This window comes from Aptenodytes patagonicus, chromosome 6 (assembly GCF_965638725.1).
Source record: "Aptenodytes patagonicus chromosome 6, bAptPat1.pri.cur, whole genome shotgun sequence".
Classification (NCBI taxonomy): domain Eukaryota; kingdom Metazoa; phylum Chordata; class Aves; order Sphenisciformes; family Spheniscidae; genus Aptenodytes; species Aptenodytes patagonicus.
Genome location: NC_134954.1, coordinates 27,359,617 through 27,369,233, shown reverse-complemented (window position 1 = coordinate 27,369,233; position 9,617 = coordinate 27,359,617). Strand labels below are relative to the sequence as shown.

General features: G+C 44.4%; 1 protein-coding gene across 1 annotated transcript in view; it reads right to left on the bottom strand.

Annotated features, from left to right (window-relative positions):
- Nucleotides 1-2,494: 2,494 nt before the first annotated feature.
- Nucleotides 2,495-9,617, bottom strand: part of HS6ST1 (heparan sulfate 6-O-sulfotransferase 1) — a 206,730-nt gene continuing 199,607 nt past the window's right edge. The window contains exon 2 of the mRNA XM_076341632.1: nt 2,495-9,403. Coding sequence (XP_076197747.1) covers nt 8,695-9,403 — 709 coding nt within the window. The 3' untranslated portion in view covers nt 2,495-8,694. The remainder of the gene's footprint in view (nt 9,404-9,617) is intronic.

Below are 9,617 nucleotides of genomic sequence, written 5' to 3'. Positions count from 1 at the left end.
CAGCTTTTCCATTCAGGAAGAGCAGGCTGTCACCTGGGGCAGCAGAGCAGCCAGGGGCTGCTTATTGTTAGGGTAACAGCAGGTTGTAAAGGAGGGCACTTTCCAATTAACCTGAGGCAGCACATCCCCCAGAGGCAGTGCTGGATAGCATAAAATGACCAAATATAATAGGAACAGGAACATCTTGGACTCAAGCATAAGGAAACTGAACAATCATCAGTGTGACTGAGGGGAAAAAAAACCAAACCTCTGGAGGCTCTCCCCTCAGTAACTATTTTCCCCGCTTCTTTTAACCCTCCTTCAGCATCCTTTCTGCTCCTTTCCCCTTCGTACACCAGTTCTTGCGATAGAAGAAGCCTGCCTTCCATCTGCTTGCTAGCTATCCTCCTTCCTTCTCCTAGAGGCTTCTAGCATTGATCGAGAGGAAGAAGCATATTAAAGATGGTGCAGAAAGACCGTGTGCAAATGAAAATATTTTGCCTGCACAAACTTCTTGTGACGGAGTATCTTTCAGGCTTTTGGGAAAGGAAGGTAAAGGAGAAGAAAAATTGCGCTTTCAAACAGGTACACTGCCACAGTACAGGACTCCATGCAGCAGAAAAAGCTGTGTTGATACCTCGGCTGCCACACCCTCTTAAAGCTCTGGAAGGACCACAGGCCACCAGCCCCCGGTGCTTCAAGCTACTGATGGTCTGGACACAGAAGCACACAGGTCCCACCAACAGGAATGCTCAGACTTATGGCACAGCCTGCCCCAATTAAGGTAGCCGGGCTCTTTGGTGCCTACTCTGCTTACTGGAAAAGTGATGCTGGTGGGTAACACCCCACGCAAGCAAACTGCAGGAGGGGGCTCAGCTGCTACCCAAAGCCCCTTCTGAGGAGCAGCACGGCTGCAGCGACCACCCAGAGGCCCCCGCAGAGAAGCCATGTGCACAAATCCCAGCGAGGTCCACAGGCTGCAGAGCATATTCCAGAGGCCACGGGGAGCTCCAGCTCCTGCCACGCCGGGCCCGGCGCACCGGCAGCCTCGCAGCGCAGCCCCCGAGGGGGAGCACATGGGAGCGAGGGGTGCCGGTGCTCTGCTCTCCCCCACCCACACCTTTGCACCCACCCTCCCCGTGGGCCCGGGCGGACCCCGCCAGAGAGACCGGAGGGGTCGAGACCACGCTTACCGGCGGGGCAGCAGACGGCCGCCGGCGCGGGGCAGCACCGCGGGAGAGGGAGACAAGGGCGTTGCACTGCCGCCACTTTAGGGCTGAGGGGCAGTGCCGCTGAGCGGGAGGGGCGCGCGGGGCTCCCGGCGCTTCGGGAAATTTCTGCGCGTGTGAGGGGGCGGCGTGGGCGGAGGATGGTTCTTGTTATTCTACAGTAAATAAAATTAGGAGATTAATAAAAGCCCGGTTCCTTTGGCTCCTTTTTCAGCAGCGGTAGCAGTTAGGAGGACACGTCAATGGGAAGTTAAATCTGACAATTTGATCGAGGAGCTGTCGCCTCACGGTTACGGCAAAAGGCTGCGAGCCAGAGGGGCGGGATGTGATGGCTCCTTCTGCAAGAGGCTCATGGCACAGCTTGGAGTAAATGACTGCAAAGTTTTTGTGCCTTCGCTTCCCCTCGAGATCAGTGATGTTCTCCTCACACCGACACTTACCTGGACCTTCCACCAGTGCCTGCACCGCCCAGCAAGTAAAGTGAGGAACCCCTCAGCAATATGAATTGATGCAGCGTTGTGTTCCTGCTAGTTTATACATTTTAATTGGCTGGGCCTCCAGGAACTTGAGTGGGATTACTTTCACAGGTGGACGAGGAAAACCACCCAAGCGGCCTAGCTGGGAAGGTTCATACGCTGCCTCCAGCTTCTCCAGCAGATACGGTGGAAGTGTGAAGTGTAATGATGCTTGGGTAGAATAACAGTGGTATTTATGCTCACTACACTTGGCATAAACATCTAGCTGTTCTCACTTAGGATACTGTAAAGTGCTTGTATCATCATTTTCTTACCCCCTAACTTAGTAACTTTCACTGTATCAAAACCAGGTGCACAGCTTATTATTTCGGTTCTGTAACTGGAGAACATTTTCACAGGTCACATTTGGTGAAAGTACTTCTGAATGTAAAAAAAAAATTTGTTAATTATTATGTAATACTCGGTGTAACAACTACCATTTATTGCCTGCAAATCTGTTCAATGCAATGACTGAAAAAGAAAACTAATAGGACTGTACAGTATTAAAGGTAATTGATTTTTAAAAGATGATAGGTTTTAGGAGGTTTAAGGGATTTTTGTAATGTTGGCTCAAATGTAACAATAGGAATAAACAGACTGCAGTTTCTGCTTGAATATTTCTCTGTTAGGAGTCTGGTTTTTTAGCAGAAAACAAATACTCTCCATCAACTCCACTGGCAGCTTTATCTCTCTGTAATACAGGAAGGCAAGACATATTACACTAAAACAGCATCCAAAGGCCAATGCAAGGACAACACACATGACAGATGCTCAGTTTCAGGGTTTATTTCATCTGCTAACATTCATTCTTGATCTAGACAAAAACAATTAGATGATTATTTTTTTTAATCCAATTTTTCTTGTGGAAGAAAAGAAAAAACTTTTAACACTTTTTGTAAGATGCTATAAATAAATACATAAAGCCTTAAGTGTTACTTGGCTCAAGTTAAACAGTTGTCTTTTATTTTTTGTTGTTTTTAAGTTGCTGAAGTGGAAAAAAAAGTGCAAACCATACACATTCAGCCCAATGGAATGACTCCAGCCACAATCACTTTCAGAGAAGCTGAATCTGTTTGATCTACAATATGGAGGATGGAAGGTGGGTGGGGGGACAGTTGTATTTTTTTACCCTCAGTCACACAACTCCTAGAAGATAAAAACTGAGTTCCTTGGTAGGTAAAGCACACAGGAAAGTGGGGAGGAAGAAAAAGGAAGTCCTGCCTGCATTGCCCTTTCCCTTCCCTGTGCAGATTGTGCATCAGAGAGGAAAGAAGAGACAATATAAGCAAAGCCTCAGACAAAAACAAATGACAATGAAAAATAAGATCAGATACCAGTAGGGATGGTGAGAAATCCTGTGGCTGTTGCATGTTTGCCTGGCAGACTACACACAAACACAGAGGAACTTCACATTGAGAGAGGGTGGGGATTTTTGTCTTCTTCTTACGAAAAAAAGATGAAAAGGGGGAATAAAAATAAGTTAAATCATATTCCAATATGTACAAAACAAATCATGCTCAGTAAACCCTTTGAATATAAAATTATTCATTATAGTACAACTCTCTCAATCCAGTCTGCAGAATTGACACCCGGGGGAAAACAGGGAGGGGGAATTGTGGGGCGTTGAGGGATGAGACACACTCATTTGCAAATCTTGGGTTTTTTCAGCTTGCATGGCTAAAAATTACAGAGAAGACCACCTGCAGCTGGGACAACACGGGCTTTAATACCCATGTGCTTATCAGGACTGCATTCACCTTGGCAGAACTCTGGTAGATGGGGCAAAACAAGCAGACACAGATAGCTCAGATTGAGTGCACAGACACAAGCTCCACTGCTCGCTGGTTTACCTGAATTGCTGCTAACTGACCTGTGCTTTAAAGGCTTGGCTCTACTGCTGATCAGGCAGTGAATCTTGCATTCACTTCTGCCTCTGGAACATGATCTGCTAATATTCGCGAAAACAAGAACAAAAAGACAATGCAGCCAGCCCTGTGATTTGAATCCAGCAGATAGTGTGAGTTGCATTCCAAGATATAGCCCTGGAAATACAACGTTTAGCATAGTCTGTGTTGCAAATTCCTATAGCTTTACCAAGTTTTGTGACATTCAGAAAATTCTGCGGGATACGGGAGGGTCTGAGTAACTCTAAATGTCAGTAAGAAGCTAGAGAAGCTTTTAACCCCAGGATATAAATCTTGGTCAGGCCCTGTTCTGTAATGTTGGTCATTATCTTCTGTAGCTGTTCAGTGGTCTCTATGAAGTGATTTGAGGGGCTCAGAGTGAAAACTTCCTAACTGACATCTGTCCGTACTGCCACTGTGGGGGTCCTTCTGCCTTGCTCGTATTCTCAGCAACTGCACTGCCCTTTCTGCTCCTACAGGACAGCCCTGGGAGAGAGCATTCAAAAGCTTGTCGGGATCTTCTTTATGCTGCTTCCATTGCCATCCCAGTTTTGTAAGCAAGTAAGGGACTATGGGGTGGAAAAAACATCAACCTGAAGTGCCCCCCATTTATTCCAAAATTTTGGACACGAAGGGAGAAATTCAGGCAAGCCAGAAATTCACACTGATCCTTTGTTGAGGGTTTTTTTTTGTTGATGACTTTGGACCCCATGACAGCCTGGGTCTGCAACCTTATCAGTCAATCCTGCATTTTGTGACCTGGGTAGGGTACAAGGTGGCATCTGACTGTCTGGAAAACTTGGGAGGAGGCAAACTCCTTCAACAGAGCTAGCTGGGATGAGACAAATGAGCAATAAAAAGTTTTCTTCAGCAACAACACCCACCAAGCAGTGAAGTTAACCCTGTTCAGGTGACTAAAAGCAAAAAAAGATCATCTTCCTAGCACTGCACCATGTCTTGGCCTTTCCACCCTCCCAAACCAGGAATGGAATCTGCTGGGAAATACCCACTCGGAGCATCACCCTCATTTGTGGATGTGCAAGGGTCAGCACAGTGTAAGACGGCAGAGACTAAGAGCCATCATCTTTGGCCTGGTACCAGATAACTGCCTCTCCAAAATGCTCACTCACGCTAATACTGCTGAGTGTATGAACCCTGAGAAATACCTTACACAGCCCCAGCTTTTGTAAAGGCTTTTCATGGGGCATCCCTGCAACCATGGCAGAAACACTGTGGGATGGATAAGCATCCGACCAGGTAAAATCTGAATTCAAGAGGAACTGCCTCACCAACTCCAGTAAGAGACAGGACACAATCTTGCACCTGCACTCACGGTACCCAGCACTCACCTATCCTGACCTGGATCATGATGCATTGACAGGCCCCCTGAAGAAACACTTCATGTAGTGAAGAAGTCTCAGTGCATCTGGAAGTCACAGGAAAAACATTTTGGAAGAAAGGGGCAGATATTGAACAAGAATGTACTATCTGGCCACTACTTCTGCCGGAGTGCCTTAAAGCCGTTGTTCTCCATTCATTTTAAAACTACACACACATTTTTCATGATATTGTAGCATCAAATAATCAGTCCTAAAAATAAAAGAAATTGTACCACTTCAAACTGTAGTACATATAAATCACAAAAAACTACATTCACATTATGTTAAAAAAGTTCCCTTAAACCCACTAAAGGAAGAAGATAGTGCCAGGTACATCCTGCAACCCATGCTCTGGCACATAGCACTTACAATAAATTAACGCATGGCCTACAGCCGTAAACAGACCAGCACAGCAGCCAGGGTGAGGGATGGCTTTTGGGTCATTCTCTTCATTTCCGATACTTGGAATCTGTTTCAAAGTGCCCTATGCTTTTCATACCTTGGAGTACCTCTTTAGAGTGCGTAAATTGGTTATTACCAATGTACAGGTGGAGAAACCGAGGCATTTGCCAGGCGCAGGATTTGAATCTAGAAATTTCTGCCTCAGTGCTAAGCTGAGGCCAGTCCTCCTTTTGTGGGTTGAAGTGAAACTGTTAACAAGACAGTTTTCAAGATAGTTTCACTTTTGCTTGTTACTGTAATATATTACAAAGCAAATGTTGGAACAAGGTCTTCTACTGACATGCTTCTAGGGTCAGAGGCTGCCTCTGATTTAGAGAACCCTGCAGATAGATCCATTAAAATCCAGCTGGTAACTCAGAGCACACAACACAGAAACAACTCAGGCAAACCAGGCCAAATTATGCCGGTCCTAATCATACCCAATCCCGTTTACTGTCACCCTTTGGTAGATGAGAGCAGAATTTGGCCTTCAGTACAGAATGGCTCTCAGAAGTCAGTGCCGGCATACGCAGACCTGCCTGGGCATTCACCTCACTTCCCTGCCAGAGCTGGGCCAATGTGCACCTCGAATATGGATTAGCTGCAGTAACCATTTATGCATTATGGATCCATAACGCAGGATGCACAGTGAAAAGCCTTTGGGGAAAGCTGGAAACTGTGCATATAGAACAGTTGCTTTTTATATCTTGTGTAATGGTTTTGTGGGTAAACAGCCTGTAAAATTGCATTTTTTAAATATAAATGTTTTCTTTAGTTACAGCAACACATAAAAGCACTGGGAACTAGCAGACATAGCTCCTCCCAGTCTTGGAATTCAGAGATGAGCAAATGGATTTGTAATACTTTCTGCCCCCAAGCCAACAACGGAAAATTGCTTCATTTTGCTTCCCACTTTTCAGCTAGGAGGAAATGCTTATGGCCAAGCTACACATCTCTGGGAACAGAGGCTATTTTGTGGCAGAACCTTAAAGACAGTGACACCACTAGCAAATATTGGTACCAGCCAAATGCATGGGTAACGACGTCCCACTGTGCTTGTAGATGGATGAGTGTGTGCTCGGGCACTTTGCAGCACCAGGATGCAGACCTGATCAAAATTCATCTGAAATCAATAGGAACGACATCCTTCGACTTCGGTGGACTTTGGATCGGGGCTGTAACAGGGTTGTATTTGAGCCCAAAGTGCTGTTTGTATTTTCTGTTCTTAAGTTTTTAGTCATCTTCACTCTTCTGGAGAAGAACATCTCCAAAAGCAAGGTGTATCCCCCAGGGTGTACACAGAAGAAACAAGGCAGCTCCTCTGCTTAAGGCAGCCACGTCCTTTGCAAAACTCAGTCTGAATTTGAAACTGTTGGAAACTGTACAGAGGCAGAGCAAATTAAAATACAAAACAAGCAGCACTTCAGTGGATTCGTGTGATGGGAAAGGGACACTGTAAAAACAACACACTAAAGCTGAATGCATCTGCTCTCTGCCTCTCCTCTGGTGATTGCAATGCCATATTTGATCTGCAGTTAACATGGCCTTTGAAAATCAAATCATATTCCATTTGGTTCATAGTTTACCCTAAACAATAGCTGGTTCAGGTCTTACAGGCTGAGTAATAACGGGGTGAGACATGAAACAGGCAAAAACTGCTTCATTTCCATGCTTCCAGCCAAACAAAGAAGTGCTTGCAACAGCAAGAAAATAAGCCATACTTTAATTTGGTGAGTGGGAAGAGGAATTAGAGAAGTCATTGTTGTTCTATGACTCAAAAGTCAGTAAGCAGAACCTGGTTAGACTGTCACCACACTGGAGGATTAAACTTACATGAGTCCCTAAAAAACAGCATTGAAAGAGAAAGAGTTCTGCTTTGAAAGTGGTCTGAGACTAAAAAAACATTATCCATGATTCCCCTTTCCAGTTTTATGAACACAGCTTGTTCATTTAAAGTAAGAGCTGCAGAACAGGCACTCTGCCAAAAGACAATGTGCACTGTCTCATAATTAATTCAGACCCATAGTCAGAAATTTTCACAGCTCTGGAAGAGAGCCCCATCCTGTTCCCACTTAAATCAGTTCTGGTGACTTCACTGGAAGCGGGCTGATACCCATTATCTCTTGATAAAAGCAAGTAAAAATAACTGAAAAAATACAGATACGGGTACGTCTGTATGCTTGTTCTAGTTCAGTATTTCACATAGCAACAAACAAAACAAAATCACCCCCTCATCATGTTGCCATTAATGACTGATTATTTGCAGGGTCTTCCTGGAACTTCTCGTGCAGATTTATGAGGGAGTATTGCTATTTAACTTCTTTTAACTTCCTTTATTTAACTTCCTTTTTTTTTTAGTATGTAGGATAGGGTTTTCATGTGCTGTTAACTCGTAATACTGATGAAGGCATGAGCGGCAGTTGTGTAGGGTAACAGGATGGCATGTGAGTGCACGTTCGAGCCTATGTGGAATTTGGTCGGCTTTTAACTTGTTTTGGGACCTGCATGTGAAACAAATCTGGGAGCTCTGTGCATGAATTCCCTATTATTTTTGTGATGAAGTTGCGTATGTATATGTGATACCAGTGCAATGTATCAAAACCACTGTGCTAAGTACCTATCCTAGGCGACAGTCAATTTGCTTTAATGTTTCTCATCCTCTGATGTTTTTCTTCTTCTTTTATTTTTATGGTGCTCTGCTTTCTGGCAGTGGCTGCCAGCTGAAACAAAGTGACCACTCTTGTGCTCAGATCACAGCCTGACAGGATAGCACATCATCAACTTAGTCACCGTTATCATTTCCTTACAAGCAATGCAATTCCCATCCCACCTCCAAAAACACCCACAAAAGAAAACCTCAGTTTCCTTGTTTTTTAATTATGTATCTTTATATCATTATGCTCAGGGGATAAACAGATTTAAAAAACCCTACTTCTGCCATTTGTGTTTGAATTGTGAGGATAAGAAACATTCTCTTGTATTTGGCCTTAAGAGCGGGTAACTGCATTTGTGCATTTTTTATCTCTGCATTATAATGTTGACCTTTTTTTATGTATTTATTTTTTTTTAAGAATCTCATCGGTCTTGTAAGAAACAGTAAAAAGACCCTATGCTTAAGGAAGCAATCTATTTTCTGTTTTACAGACTTGCTTTTAAATAAAATATTTTTTGTTGTTTTTGTACTTTTACTTCCATGATCTTTTATATGGAAACCCTAGAATATCGTTAATATAAAAGTCTGCTTAGGCTACCACTTCTCTATAATATGGCTCATGTAGTCCTCAGTGGGCAAGCGTCCTTGCTCTTCGGTCTCTTCCTTGGGAAGTGCTTCATTGGACCGGTGAAGAAGCCTCTCTTCCCGATTCTTTATCCTCTGCTCCATCCTCTCTAGCTGCCGTTTGTACTGGTAGCGCTGTTGGAAGAGGTCCTTTGCATAGTCATAGAGCTGCATGTCCAAGTCATTGAGCTCCTCAATCCTCCGGATGGTGTCATTATCCACCTCCACCCCTCCTGCCCTGGTACTGTTGTACTGCATAAAGGGCCGGATGAATTTCAGATTAAAAGTTCTCTCAAACAGGTACTGAGTCTTTCTCTGGAACTCTGTCAGGCCAAAGAAGGCCATGTCTTTGAGGTTCTTTTTTGCGCTCTCCAGCAGGATCTGTGCTCGCTTGTTCTCTGGGATGAAAGACATGTTGTAGCAGCCCACTAAGCTCAAGTCAGCCAACATCCTCACTTGGCGGTTGTTGGCCAAATTATACGGGCAATCCATGAACTCCTGCAGCGTGCAGCCTGACCAGTCCGTGCCTTCATAGCACGATGGCAGCTCTTCAGGAGTTGGTGTCCTGCCATCACACATGTGCAAGGAGGTCTTCCAAGTAGCTCCTCGTTGAACGTGACGCCATTCGCTGAGGTAACGAGATACGGGGTCTCTCAGCAGTGTGATGTAGTAAAATTTTCTACAAGAAGAAGAGAAAATAAAATAAATATCCTGCTAGTAACAAGAAAGATGCTTGGCAAGCCGAGATCTAGTGCAGATATCAAAAAGACAAGAGTAAATCAACATCACAGCATCCATTCCACTGTACTGTTGGATTATTTTCTTTTTGCAGTATCTCATGCGAAGTAGTTTGTGCAACATTAGACCCATGTTTCTCTTTCTCATTGCCTACC